The sequence below is a fragment of the Scardinius erythrophthalmus genome (assembly GCF_964197995.2).
Source record: "Scardinius erythrophthalmus genome assembly, chromosome: 18".
Lineage (NCBI taxonomy): Eukaryota > Metazoa > Chordata > Actinopteri > Cypriniformes > Leuciscidae > Scardinius > Scardinius erythrophthalmus.
The window spans coordinates 4383198-4399011 of NC_138238.1; the positions used below are offsets into that span (position 1 = coordinate 4383198).

Consider the following 15814-nt stretch of genomic DNA (forward strand, 5'->3'; position numbering starts at 1 on the left):
GACATACAGTAATGGTGTGACCTTCGTCATTGTGTGTGTGTGTGTGTGTGTGTGTGTGTGTGTGTGTGTGTGTGTGTGTGTGTGTGTGCGTGTGTGTGCGTGTGTGTGTGTGTGTGTGTGTGTGTGTGTGTGTGTGTGTGTGTGAGACAGTCTGTTGGAGCACTGCAGGAAACACAAGTATCTGGCTAAGTCTGGTGAAACCTTCGTGACTCTGGTGGTCCGTCTGTTGGAGAGACTTCTGGACTACAGGACCATCATGCACGACGAGAACAAGGAGAACCGCATGAGCTGCACAGTAAATGTGCTGGTAGGAGAATATTTAGCCTCTCAGCGGCACATCTGTATAATAACTCTATTACACATTTCAAAAACGTACTGAGACACAAGTGCACGTTAAATCTGAACATGCTGCTGGAGTCCTCGTGTGTTAAACATGACTCTCATTTTGTCTCGTCGGTCGGTGTGCAGAAATCAACAGCACAAGCACAGATGATGTTACAGATTCTTCTAGAGCACATTATTCAGTTTGAGTTTTTGGTTAAACTGAAGTCAGTGATTAGCATGAATAAGTGAAAAGATTGTGACCTTGTATGTGAATCTGTTGCAGAATTTCTACAAGGAGATCGAGAGAGAAGAGATGTACATCAGGTGAGCCACTTCATCTTTCCTGCCGCTGGAATTCTCAATGGTTAAATCTTTCTTTCTTTTTTTTTTTTTCTTTTTTTCCCAAAGGCACATTAAATTGATCAAAAGTAACAGTAAAGACATTTATAATGTTACAAACGATTTCCATTTCAAATAATGATGTTATTTTGAACTTTCTATTCATTAAAGAATCCTGAAAAAATATATCATGGTTTCCACACAAAAAAAAAAAAAAAATTTAAGCAGAACATCCGTTTTCAATATTAATAAAAATCAGCGTATTAGAATGATTTCTGAAGGATCATGTGACACTGAAGAATGGAGTAATGATGCTGAAAATTCAGCTTTACATCAGAGGAATAAAGTTTACATTTATATTCAAATCGAATTTTTATTTTATTTTATTTGTAACAGTATTACTGTTTTTACTGTATTTTATACAGTATAATTAAATAAATGCAGCCTTGGTGAGCAGTAGATAATTATTTTAAAAAACATTTAAAAAACCAAACTTTTGAACAATAGTGATGTGTACATATATATATTTTTTTAGATGTATATACTTATGTATAGTTGTATGTATTATGTATATATTATTATTTTAGTTTTATGAATACCTTTCAGTAAATTATTTGTGGTTTTATATTAAAATAAAACATATATTTATTTTATTCAGAAAATTAAAAAGCCCCCTAAGTATCTTAAGTGAACCAGTATTTCACATCATATTTACAATATTGTGTGTTTTTCCACCAATGGAATACTGTCTTGACAAATGCAAAAACAGTCCCGGAATGATTTCATTTGTAATTTTTATCTTTAAGAATCTTAAGTTTCTCCAAGCTTTCCCTGTGTTTGGGATCATGCAGTACGTGAACGATGAGCTAATCTGATCTCTAGTTGCTCTGTGCTGCTGGCCTTTGTGAGTGTGTTATTGGAGTTTGTGTTCAGATTTTTAATGTCATTGGTGTGTGTGTAGGTACCTGTATAAGCTCTGTGACCTGCATAAGGAGTGTGATAACTACACAGAGGCCGGATACACTCTACTGCTGCATGCTAAACTCCTCAAGGTAATTCCACGTGTTTATCTGACTACATATGCCTCATGCCTTTGAGGACGACTCTAGATTTCTCTGGTAAACACACACTACATTGATTCCTACTTGCCGACACATACCAGTAAATGAATGTTCAGTGTATACGGGATAACAATGTTTATGCACTTCAACTGCAGAATCTACAGTATCAGGTATAATTTAATTGGATATGTTGCTGTTGAAGACTCTGACAGGAATAATCCATGCACATTTCCATTTCTTTGAGTGTTGAAGTTCTACAGAAGGATGTTTTTCCCCTTGTCTGACATTTATAAAGTCACCTCAAGTGCAGATTTGAGAACAAATCTCCGGTAGAAAGATACTTAAACTTTGTCAAAGATGATTGCGGTGCACGTAAGGCTTTGGATATTAAAATTCATTTGTATTAAGTATAAAACTTGTGAAACTTAAAGTATTAAATTTAATACCCCGAGTATTAAAACTTCTTTAATTAATTCATCCAGAATCACTGAATGTACAGACACCCTTTTAGGTGTTTTTAAACTTTATACTTAACTGAAAGTCATATTTGCATACTGAAATGTTTCTGTTTTTTTCTTCTTCTTGCATTTATTTGCATACTGATTTTTTACTGAACTTTTTTTTTCTATATCCGTTTATACATATAGTTGATATATCGGTTCACATGGAAATCAAGATGCATATCATGACAAACGCAAAGCTCTGCGACAATTAATTTGCACATTTACACCATATAAAACATAATCGTACCTAAAACATTAACATTATTTTATGTGGCTGCTTTGCAAGCTCTACTGTGTCCTTCACAAAATGCAAATTTGATCTTGGGAGTTAGTCTTGATAATTGACATTAACTGTTAGTTGAGCAAATGGATTAATATGTATATTGGCTTGCTGTTTAATGACCTCTGGATGTTCTGTAGTGAATCTGAGATCCGTTGAGGGCTTTACCGGACTATTTTGACGAGAGAATCGGCTGTCACAGTCAGCGAGGGAACACCACGTTCCCTCAAACCCACGCAGCTTCTTTTCATAAATCGCTGCCACCGTTCTCTGTGATTCTGCGTATAAGAGCAGCACTCCCACGTGCACACACTTGCACACACCTAATGCATGCATTTACAAACACACAAACCTCAGAGACAACACCAAAGCCTGAAACTTTTACAACTTGTTCTCCTCTCGCTTGGAAGTCGGTGAAACTCGGTGAACTTCGGTGAAAGTTGTTTTGTGAAACGGGACCTATGGTGATTTAAAATATTAATTTACACTTCTTCAAACGTGCTTTCAGACAAAAAATGTGTTTAAGTGTGTTTGGATATTGCTTTGTGCAATCTCAAGCTAAAATATTATACTATTAAATGTATGTTGTACAAAAAAAAAAAGGTAAAAGGTTTTTAGTTTAGTTTATCATTGCAAGGCTTGTCCTCTTGGCTCTGACACTTCAAGCTGTTAATTAGAAAGAGAAAGCAGATGTTTACTGTAAACATGGTAAAAGGGTTGACAAGTATATTTAAACCAGACAAACATAATACAACTAGATTATTAAGACACTTTATAGTAGTCTTCGTTACTTTTAAGAAGAAAAATATGATGGGGAACACAGTGAGTTTATTTTTTTTAGATTTCCATCTCAAATTAATGCTGTTCTTTTGAACTTTCTATCCAAAATTTACATGGTTTCCACAAAAACTATTAAGCATCAAATCATCATATTAGAATAATTTCTGAAGGATCATGTGACACTGAAGACTGGAGTAATGATGCTGAAAATTCAGCTTTGATCACAGGAATAAATTGTTTTATAATATAATATAATAGAAAAAAGTTATTTTAAACTGGAAAAATATTTCATATAAATGCAGCCTTGGTGTGCGTAAAAGTCTTTCAAAAACATTTTATCATCTATCTATCTATCTATCTATCTATCTATCTATCTATCTATCTATCTATCTATCTATATATATATATATATATATATATATATATATGTATATATATATATATGTATATGTGTATATATGTATATGTGTGTATATGTATATATATATATATATATATATATATATATGTATTAGGGCTGTCAAAGTTAGCGCGTTAACGCAAAGTTAACGCAAAATCATATTAACGGCACTAATTTTTTTAACGTGCGATTAACGCAGCGCGTATTTTCTGTTTGACCCGTGGCCCAACCCCTAGTTGGAGAAATGGAGATACACAGTGTTGCTAACTTAGCGACATTGCAGACCCCTTTAGCGATTTTTTCCCTTCAACAAAGCGCCCAAACCTTATTTAGTTTCTGAGAATCTACCGGTACCGCCGGTTCTGCTCTCTCAGCACGCGCGCGCCTCTCTCTCTCTCTCGCTCTCTCTCTCTCTCTCTCTCTCTCTCTCTCTCTCTCTCTCTCTCTCTCTCTCTCTCTCTCTCTCTCTCTCTCTCTCTCTCTCTCTCTCTCTCTCTCTCTCTCTCTCTCTCTCTCTCTCTCTCTCTCTGCGTCTCGCGCGGAGGAGCAGCGCTTTTATGTTGCTTCTCTATTTTTACAAGTATAGCCGAAATCAGAGCACAGATATTGTCTTTATCTTATGTGAATTTGATTTCACCAGACGACGGCTCGATTATCGGAATTTTTGTGCAAATTAACGTCTTGGAAGGGAGAGCTGGTTATGTCTTAATGGGTCGCGTTTCAGTCACCATTTCAAATTCATTCCGTTGTTTGACAACAGAAACAGTAAAATATACCAATGAAAACAGTTTTATTGAGAATTTAGCTTCATCAAAATGGGCACAGAGAGAGACAAACTACAATGTAATAGGCTAATAAATAATAGCCTACATAAAATGTACATTTAGTTTTTTCAGAAGAGCTGCCCTGTCATGCAAAAATCTAAACATGTTTGTGTTAGTAAATTGCTCAGTGCAAAGAAAGAGAAGTAATGGTAACCTGGCATTTTTTTGTTCTTTCTACATGTCTATGAACAAGTTCTTTGAAAAACATCTGTGACCTTAGAAACATGTCTCGTCCTTATGCTCTATATTGACTATGGTTCCAATAATAAACATACATTTGCATAAAGCATCTATATTTATCCATGCCCACGTTGATTAGAGTATTACAAACTTGAAAAGTATTAATTTAAGGTACATTTAGAACAATAAAAAAAGTGCGATTAAATGCGATTAATCGCGAGTTAACTCATGACAATATGCGATTAATCGCGATTAAAAAATTTAATCGATTGACAGCCCTAATATGTATATATGTGTGTATGTATATATATATATATATATATATATATATATATATATATATATATATGTGTGTATATATATATAAACGGCTGGTTCACATGGAAACAGTCAGCGTCTCACTAGACCAGGATGATCAACTGATCGACTAGTTGTCCGAAAACCCACTAGTCAATTATAAGGCCCCAGAAACACACAATGAAGAACAGACCCGTGGCTTTCACGCTGATGATGCTGTTTCCTGAGGTGTTTGACCCCCACTGTTGCACAAAGCTACATGAAATGTCAATTACGTTTACACTACAGTGAATCAGTTCTGACAGAGCCCTTAGCACAATACAGTAGCTCAACGTCACAGCCAGTAGCAGCAGCCCTCCGGAGAGTCAGCTGATCTTCTCCAGCCAATCAGATCACTCGTTTCTGTGTGTGTGTGTGTGTGTGTGTGTGTTTATATTTCAGAAAAGCGATGAACTGAGTGGTCAGCACAAACCCAGGAGTTCTGCACAGTTTCTCCCTATAATCACTTGTTTACAGGATCAGGCAGCATCTGTAATGAATATTACAGTGTGGCCACATAAATCAGTGTTATCAGATGGGCTCTTGACGCCGGCACAGTAATACAGGCAAAACCTTTCAGACTCTGAGCACAACAAAATTAATGTCTCCAGCAGCTGTGATCTGAAAGCGACCGCACTGCTCTGTGTGTGTGCGCACGTTTGTGCACCTGCATATTGCATATTTTAATTTATTGTTCAGAGTGGTCATACTTTTTTTTTTTTTTTTTTTCATTTTGTTCTCTCCCTGTGGTCCACTTATAATGCTTCTAATAATGTTTTTTGCTAAAAAAAAATCTGAAATGTGTCGCTCCAACTGTTCAGATCAAACTGTAATCATAAGGGATCTCGTTTTGAAATAATAATAACCCTTTTCCTCCATGTTACCTCATCGTATCTTGACAGACTGAGTTTCTGAACGCAGAATAGCCGTCATTGATGTATGCATGTAGGCGGTTGTGTTAATAAATTCACATACTGTAACTTGCATCAGACATTTATGCAGCTTCACTTTTCTTATGCGTGGGAAGTTTTTAGTTACATTTTGTTGTAATGAACCTTCTTATTTCAAAAGATAAAAAGGACATTTGATTATATGACCCCTTTAAAGTTTCATGTTTGGTAGTAATGTATTTGTATGTGTATAAACAGATTAGATCTAACAGTGAAGTAAACACGACTCTCATCAGGTCACGAGCAGGTTAATGCAGTGTATTTGAAGAGTGTAATGATGATGTTGTTTTGTCAGTGGTCTGAAGAGGCCTGTGCCGCCCACCTGACGCAGAGAGACGGATACCACGCCAGCACTCAGGGTCAACTCAAAGACCAGCTGTACCAGGAGATCATCAATTACTTCGACAAGGGAAAGGTAACCTTCACTAACTCTGTATACTATCACTAAATGCTTTAGTCATGTTGGCCAGTAACTAACTATTAGTGTTTTCAGAATAGGGGCATTTCAACTCACAGTGACATTGTGAACTGCAGTCATCAAACTTGTTCTACTTTCAGATTCTTTCAGATCTGATGGTTTATTTCTATAAATGTGTATATATAAAGAAAACAATTGGTATGATCCGTTACATGAAGAAACCAGAAGAACTGCGGCAATTAATTATTAATAATTATTACAATTAATGCCAAAAAGAATGTTTGGCAATGTAAACTGATATATCTTACCGACATACTACAGCAGAAGATATAAATAACTTGTGTGAAAATACTAACATGCCTAAGACTTTTGTACTGTACTGTATGCAGTGTTATATACTGTGTGTGTGTGTGTGTGTGTGTGTGTGTATATATATATATATATATATATATATATATATATATATATATACAAAATGCTAAAAAAAAGTCTGGGATGGCAGCATCAAATTTAAATATTTAAATTTTTGTGAATAATTAGATACAGAAGTATTTTTGGGGGGTATATATATTATTTATTTATTTATTTATTTATTTCTTAATACGTCTCTAATTATGCAAAAAAAATACAAATAAAATAAAAACAATGTGTGCATATAAATATTTTTTTTATTTAATATTTAGATTCGTTGTGCATAATTAGATACTCAAGTATTTTTGTAAAAAAAAAAATTATACATACTTCATACTTTATCCCCCCCCCCCATTTTTTTCTTTTAGATATTTAAAAACTATTTTTTAAATATATATCGCATATGTAATATAATTTGAACGTGGCTTTAAACGTGTCCTGCAGCTGCAGTCCTGAGAGAGTCTGAGCGGTCAGTGTAACAGACAGGTGACCCGTGGAGAGGGAGATTATTGGCTGGTCTGTTATGGCTACATCTCCATTAGTCTGACAGGTTGGACGGAGGAGCTGAGGGGTTTTGAGGGTTATAAGGGCCACGCAGAGATCTGTGCCCAGCGTAGAGGTCTCTCGGTAGGGGACTTCTAGCGAAACTGCTGCCCTGGACTGGACCCCATTACTGGGCTCAGCGGCTCAAAATCATGACCGAGTGTGTCAAATAGAGAGAACTCAAGAGGATTTATATGGAAAGTGTGTGTGTTTGAAGGAGAGCAGCAGTCAGTCAATCCTGGAAAGCGAGCTGAGGAGCAGCTCTGGGCCGTAGTTCTTCTGTTCGACACATTTTCTGGGAATTATTCCAGCTTTTCAGAGTCTATTTTAAACACTGCTCAGACTGCTGGGATATACCCACATGTCACAGCTGAACGTCTCATGAGAGCCGAAACAGGAAGACACAGTCACATAAACTCTTCCTACTCTTTCACTGCCTGATTTCCCTGTATATTCCCTTAAAGGAGCAGTTCAACCAGAAATGATCATGTCATTGATCATGTTGCATGCGCAAAATTTCACAAATAAAGTTTCTGTTCATGCTAAGACTTTATTCTAAAAAAAGATATGTACATGCATCACAGCTTTATTTTCCTGTATAATGGACATGTGCATATGATACTGTACATGCATGTTCATCATGCTATTCCCTTCTCTTGGAAAATACTGGAGATGCTGAATCTTCTCCCTTAAAATCCTGCATTGTAATATGATGATTTGCAAAAAATAGGTCTTACTATGTAAAAGTAATATGACCACATTTTAGTTAATATCAGACTAGTGTGTTCTTAGTCAGTGCTGTCATTGATGCAAAAAATGACATTGGTTCTTTCTTGTGTGTAGTAACCAAACTTGATGCACCTTTTTTTAATTCTGGATGCAAACATGGACTAGACTCGAGGTTTTTTGCAAGAATGGATTATTATCAATGCATAAATGAATGTAAAATTTGAGTTTCTTCCTCACAGAAATATGATAAGGTTTCAGAAGACTGTGAGTTCAAGCACACAAGTCAAGGACTCATTTATGAGTTTTATTGTGTTACTCTGTGTTTTTGACAGCCTTTGTTATGGAAAAAACCTTCTCCTTTGGTATTCAACAGAGGGCTTGGGACGTCATGAGGATGTGTAAATAATGACACCGTTTGCACTTTGAGGGGAACTGTTCCTGTAGTGCACTCTGTAGTGTCGACAGGAACAAAATTGAGAATTGTAATTCTCATGCTGAACATGTGGTCTGATATTACAATGCGAGTTTCTTTTTATGACTTTTTTTGCACGCTACTTGCTTTATTCTTCCTTCATTCTGAAGAAGTAATCCACAATGTCTCCTAAAGACTGCAACTACTATTGCTGGCAGCTTTCTCAATAATAATGCACTGCAGATATTGATATATAATCATAGCCTCTCTCTCTCTCAGTGCTGCCAGGGTGCACTCCAAGTTTCATTTGAAGAATTAGTTATATATCAAATCCTGTGCACCAGAAGTGTAATGCTAGATAGAGGTTTTATTTACACTTGGCATTTGATGTTATAAGTCTGATATGAAAGAATATCAGAGCTAGAAAATATCCATATTCCTGCTCTGACGAGGTCATAGATAAAAACTCATTTAGTGCCACCTGCTTCTCCCATAGAAATAACATCAATAACGCATAACCAGATGTGCAAAAAAGTGCATTAAAATATGACGTTTTACACCCTTTGATTTAGCCCAATTGACATCCAATTGTTACTGTGCCTGCAATTTCTGTTTGTTTTTACAGAGGAATGGATCAGAATTATATTCTGTGCTCAAATATGTCATTTTGGTGAGTTTTAATGGATAACATTATTGACTAAAGGGGACTTTTAAATATTTTACACGATCAACATGGTGCAGCTGGAGAATATTGGCATCCGCTTCCATCTCAAAAAACACTTTTATGTTCAAAGCGCATTGTTCACAGATGGTTAGAAGGATATTATGTCACTGTGTTTTGACGTGATTATGAAGTTTGATGTGTTTCTGTGTTCAGATGTGGGAGGAGGCCATTATCCTGGGGAAGGAGTTAGCCGAACAGTACGAGAACGAGATGTTTGACTTTGAGCAGCTGAGCGCTTTACTGGTACGTACAAACTTTTGCTATCAATGTTTTTCAATGAAACAAACAATTAATGAGCCCTTCAGACTGTTCGACTTTACCTAAGTAGGTAAATTTGCCTAATATAAATGGACTCACTTTTGTCTAATTGCCAACAAATGACAAATTGATCCATTCAGACAGAAAGAACGAATGTTTGGGACCAACTTTTATTGCAACCCCTCACATATTGATCTCAACCTGTTTTTATTTCTAAATTATTATTAATTATTAAAAATTATTATTAATTATAATTATTATTATATATTATTATTTTTTACTATTTTATTATTTATTTGAGTGCAAATTCATATTACAGTATTAAATAGTTGAAGTGAGCAAAGTTTAATTTCATTTAACTCATTTAAAGAGTTTGTAAATGATATGCTCAGACCTGATGATGTGATTTCTGTCTCTGTCTCTCTCAGAGGAAGCAGGCTCAGTTTTATGAGAGCATTGTGAAAGTGATCAGACCAAAGCCAGACTACTTCGCTGTAGGTTATTATGGGCTGGGCTTCCCCTCATTTCTCCGGGTGAGAATTTCTCTTATAATCCTGAATGTTTTTCATATTTCACCATATCCATGTAGATGTCAGTTTCTTTGTGTAAATGCATTGCATTGTGAATTTGTCTGATATATTTCCAAAAGCATGGAAATCAATTACTGGTGTCTTTGTGTGGCCTTTCCAAACCCATCAACAGCTGTCTCTGTAGTGCAGAAACCATTTACAGGCATCAGCTACAGGCATTTGTTTCCAGAGGTTGATTTATTCAAAACTAATACATTTTCTTTTTATTTGTGATGTACAAAGGTTAATGTGTACATCAAAAGGTTATAGGTTCATTTTGTTTTACATTTGTACCAGACCTTAAAGATCTTAAAATATAAAATGTGAATATTAAGGTATAAGGACATTTTTAAAACTGATAATCCTGAAAAAAATAATAATAAATAAATGTATATATATATATATATATATATATATATATATATTATACTGGATTTATACTATATATATATAAATCCTATATATATATATATATATATATATATATATATATATATATATATATATATATATATATATATATCCCTACCCTGGAACATGTCAGAAGTAAATCGAAACGTTGGTATGGTAAAGCAAATCCAATGCTAGAAAAGGTCAGACAGAGAAAAAGCGTAAATTATAATATTGTTGTGTGGAGTGTGTATATGTATATATTTCCAGTCATTCATGATGAAATGGAATCATTCACCTCCCATAGATCATGCGTCTGTTTAAGCCTGTGGTTGTGGGACCGAATCGCCTCAGATATATTTGTAATTCTTTTAATGCTCTTCCAGCCGCCTGCAGTCACGCGTCTCCCACCAGACATCCTGGGAACACAAAATAAATCGGCCATCTAAAGGCCAGTCGTCTCCTGCTAGTGTTGACATGCTGCTCCGCGGAGAGAAGCTTTGCCTTGTGAAAGAGAAAACATCTTGCAATCTCCTCTCACTTTTGTATGCGTGCGGAGTCGTGCGAGAGCTGCCGGTTTATTCTGCCGTGCTTGGAATCACAGGCAGTGTGAAAACACCCGTCGAGAGCACGCTGCAATTTGTCACCTTATCGCTCAAAGCAGATTTGAAAATGGCCCTGGGCATATTTCACTTCCAGATCGCATTTCACTAATTGAGCAGCTGAAATATGTTCATGCAGGCAGGGAGCGTGTGTGTGTGTGTGTGTGTGTGTGTGTGTGTGTGTGTGTGTGTGTGTGTGTGTGTTCATGTTGTTCTATCCCGGTGGGGACTTCAACCAGAATGCACACAGGCTCATGGGGACTCGTGTCACTGTGGGGACCTAAATTGAGATCCCCTTGAGGGAGCAAGCTTATAAATCATACAGAATGAGTTTTTTTGAAACTGTCAAAATGCAGAAAGTTTTGTGTGATGAGTAGGTTTATGGGTAGTGTTAGTGTAAGAGGAGAGAATATACAGTTTGTACAGTATAAAAAACATTGTAACATATTAAACCAGACGTGTGCACACGTGTGTGTGTTTGTGTGTGTGCTTCCCTCAGGCTGTTTTCAGATAAGATACTAGAACTCTGCATTGTACTGTTGTGAAATAATAAATATGAGCATGCATTGTTCAAAAATAAACACTTCAATTCCATGCATATTGGTAATTTCGTATCCCGTTCTGAGCGTTCCTCACACTCGCTCTCCCTGTCATGCGTGTAGGTGTTTGTGTGCACACAGTGGTGTGTCTGTCACTGTTCGCACAGACGCTGCGAGTGGAAACATATTGAAAGTGTTGTATGTGGGAGCTGATGATTGGTGCTGTCTTTATGGGAATGTGCAATAACTGAACGTTTCCAGACTGCCGAACGCCTCTGAATTACAGCCGCTTTGGCTATTTTGAGATTTGACGTTAAAGCTCTTAATAAATACAGAATGAGTTTCTCTGATTGATGAGATTGTGTGTTTAGTCTCATTTCACAGTGTTTTAATCAAATCCCTGTATTCATGGATGGCGATTGAATGTTCTACACCAGTGGCTCTCAGCTGGTTTTCCATTAGGACTCTATCAGACATCCCAATATGCCACCAAAAGTAGTAAAATACACTGCCTTGAAATTAAACTTACTGTATTAAAATAAATGAATGTCATTAAGTGCAATATAATTAATAGGCTAAATCTTATTTTTTTTCTTATTTTATTTTATCTTTTACGTTTGGTTAATTGTTCTTTTGAGGGCATGTCAAACAATGTGTACATTAGCATCTGTTCAATTTGACGACCAAGATACAGATTAAAACACAATATAGTCGTGATTTAATGCGAAGAATGAGAAGCACTTTTTCCCTCTCTAAGCCTATTTTTACTCTCTGAGCTATGCTCAGATATATGGATACTTGCATTTTTTTGGATACTACATTGCATTTAGAATTGCAATGAATAAAATATGCAGAACCACTAATATAGATGTCCTTCTGATGATGATGTAGTTCTGTCGAGTACCATCAGTTTGCTTTACCGCATTATGCAATTCTTTTATCGTTTCATATGTTATCAAAACATTTGCTAAAGTCTTCTAGTCATGCTTCACTGAAGTCAGACACTCCAGATGTCTTTGAGTGTTTTTTGTATCCTTTTTTTTCCCCTATGTAAACACTGCTGTTGTAAATCATATCTCAGTGTGTTAGTGCTCATCTATGGCCTACGTGTATTCAGTTTTTGTTGTATTTCTGTGTATTTATTCAGTCTGAAGTGTTAATTAAATTGTACGTTTTTAGAAAATGTGATGCTTTGAAATTCATACCATGCTAATAATATTCATAGATTAGTACGGCAAGGACAGAAAACTAAATCAGGTCGTCAAAATCAATCAGGAAAGGAATGTTTCATGTGGAGATAAAAATGTGTATTGTTTTTCAGAATAAGATGTTCATCTATCGGGGGAAGGAGTATGAGCGGTGGGAGGATTTTGTGGCGAGGCTGCTGACTCAGTTCCCCAACGCTGAGAAGATGAAGACCACCAGCCCCCCCAGCGAGGACATCAGAAGCTCCTCAGGACAGTGTATCCTTGACCATCACTCACAGCGCACTCAAAACATTCCTCCTGTTGTTTTACTTCAAATCTCCAAACTGTCCATTGTATTGTTTCTTAGTTTGATTCCAACAGACATTCAGTGTTTCACAGTGAAACCCATCCTTGAACTACCACCCAAGTTTCAGAACAAACCCGTATCAGAGCAGATTGTGAGGTGAGACACTGTCTGTCTATCTGTCTGTCTGTCTGTTAGTTTATCTGTCTGTCTATCTGTCTGTCTATCTGTCTGTTAGTTTATCTGTCTGTCTGTCTGTCTGTCTGTTAGTTTATCTGTCTGTCTATCTGCAACACTGTTCTATCTGTCTGTCTGCATATTCAGATTAATCTGTCCATCTATATTGTTTTGTCTGTCTATTGATCTGTCTCTTCTATCTATCTATCTATCTATCTATCTATCTATCTATCTATCTATCTATCTATCTATCTATCTATCTATCTATCTATCTATCTATCTATCTATCTATCTATCTATCTATCTATCTATCTATCTATCTATCTATCTATCTATCTATCTATCTAATTAAATTAAAAATTGTAAATAATACAATATTGCCAAAGCTTGGAATACAAAGAATAATAATAAAAACATCAAAATAATAGAAGAAAATATTATAAAGTGTAACAAATTAGAACATGTATCTGTTTGTCTATCTATCGATCTATCTCTCTCTCTCTCTGTCTAACTCTCTATCTATCGATCTATAATCGATCTATAGATAGAGAGATCTATAATCTCTCCATCTATCTGACTGTCTGTCTATATCTGTCTGTCTGACTGTAACACTGTTCTAAATGTCTGTTTGCATATTCAGATTTAATCTGACTGTTTGTCTGTATTGTTTTGTCTGTCTTATCTATCCATCTGTCTGCCTGGCTACTGACCTGTGTGTGCGCGTGCGTGTGCATGTGCGTGCGTGTGTATAGGCGGGTCAGTGAACCGGCGGGCAGATCTCTGGGGTTTGTGTGTTTCAGAGCAACTCACCCAGCTGATTAAAATGGAAATGTGCAGTGAGCAAACCGTGCTTGACCTTACTACACTCCTCTGTGCTTTAATAAATTGCACACACACACACACACCTGCAGTGGAAGCATAAGTCTGTTTCAGGCTGAATCAGTGCCACGGGGTAAACAGTGGCGTTATCACTGATCTCGATAAAGCGCCGGAGGCAGCTTACCGCAGCCAATCAGAGCCGCCACTGAGCATGAAAAGTAATTAAAACTCACTATTTACCCACAATTCTGAGTAAATATGCATCAGAGCCAAAGATCACATGACAGGGTGTGATTTCTATGAGCTTACCGGAGTGTGAACATAAAGAGGAGCTTAAGGGGGGGCTATTTCTCCCATGTTACAGTTGAAGTTTATTTGTCTGTTTCTCCTCTTCCAGCCATGTCTCTGCTCTCATGCCCAGGGCTGGATCTCTCCCCTACAGCTAATACATTTGTAAATATTTTAACTGGTTATCTGTGTCCTTTTAAATCCAATTTGAATCTGTTCATAGCCCAGTCCAGAGGCAGGACACTAGGCATGTTAGCATCACCATGCTAATTTAAGGTGCGCTGCACATGTCTCAATGCAACTGGAATATTCAGACTTGGACAATCTGCTGTATTTCAGTGTATTTGTGAACTGGGAAGGTCAAATGGTTTACTTTTCTACCTTTTTTAGAAATATTTTTATTCATTTTGGTTACCATTTGGCTACCCTTATATTGGTGAAAACACATTCTCAAAATATCTGTTTTTATGTTCCAAAGAACATTTTTCATGTTTCATTTTCCTTGGGTGTGAACTGTTACTTTAATGATCCATCCATTGATTCGTTCATTGACTCTTTCTGTAGGTGGTGAACAGTAAGTGACTTAATATTATTATGCAGTTGTGCTTTCAGAAATCAGAAATAGCATGTAGGCTGTTCTATTGAATCATTTTCTCAACAGATACATCACTGAAATTAGTCATATTACCCTTTGATAAAATTTAAATGTCGGGAAATCTATTGAGAGACTGAAAAATAGTGTTTTTAAGCATTTTCTCCACGAATGACAATGCAGAGCTCTTTTCTCTTTTCTCTTTTTTGTCAACTGCTGAGCTTCATTTTTCAGACAACGGTAATAGCCAAGATAAATTAATTATGAGTTTCACTTCCACTGCTGGGAAAACTACTTATCCGTTTATCAATGTGCACAAAAGCACTGCATTTCCAACAGGCTACTCACAACTGATGTCATGTTAATTGTGTACAGTCATCAGTCATTTACCGCTCGTTCATTTCTCAGTGTTTTGTTCAGACTCAAAACATCATTTCATTCACTGTCAGGCGTATTTGTTCAGTAAGTTTGTCCAATCAATGCTATGCTCTTTCACAGGCAGCTCTATAATGCTGTTTATTCCTGTTACAGTCAGTCTGTTAATGCAGAAAATCCCAACCAAAGCTGACAAACGCTTTACAAAGGGTGAACTTACAGGTCCTAACAGAATCAGAGGACTTTTAAACTGCATTTTCATGGCATGGAATTCTGCCTAATGCATGTGGATGTGGTAACATTTGTTAATCTGAGTTAAGGCTCTACAACACTTTCTAGTCAAATTAGCCCAAAGTATGTAGTCAACACAGATGGGAGATGTGTAGACCTTTGTGAATGATGGATCATGGAAGTAAACAAGAAAGATTTACACAGGTTAAAGATTAATTCAAAAACACTCATCATTCAAGACCAAAACACGACTTTCCAACACGACTCTT

The 15814-nt window shown here is 36.3% G+C and overlaps 1 protein-coding gene across 10 annotated transcripts in view; it reads left to right on the plus strand.

Annotated features, from left to right (window-relative positions):
• dock1 (dedicator of cytokinesis 1) overlaps nt 1-15814 on the plus strand; it is a 230549-nt gene that overhangs the window by 191050 nt on the left and 23685 nt on the right. For all 10 annotated transcript variants that reach the window (XM_081393664.1, XM_081393666.1, XM_081393667.1 and 7 more), the window contains 8 exons: nt 151-307; nt 608-648; nt 1625-1715; nt 6273-6392; nt 9368-9457; nt 9901-10005; nt 12894-13035; nt 13141-13222. In XM_081393664.1, the coding sequence (XP_081249790.1) occupies nt 151-307; nt 608-648; nt 1625-1715; nt 6273-6392; nt 9368-9457; nt 9901-10005; nt 12894-13035; nt 13141-13222 (828 nt within the window). The remainder of the gene's footprint in view (nt 1-150; nt 308-607; nt 649-1624; nt 1716-6272; nt 6393-9367; nt 9458-9900; nt 10006-12893; nt 13036-13140; nt 13223-15814) is intronic.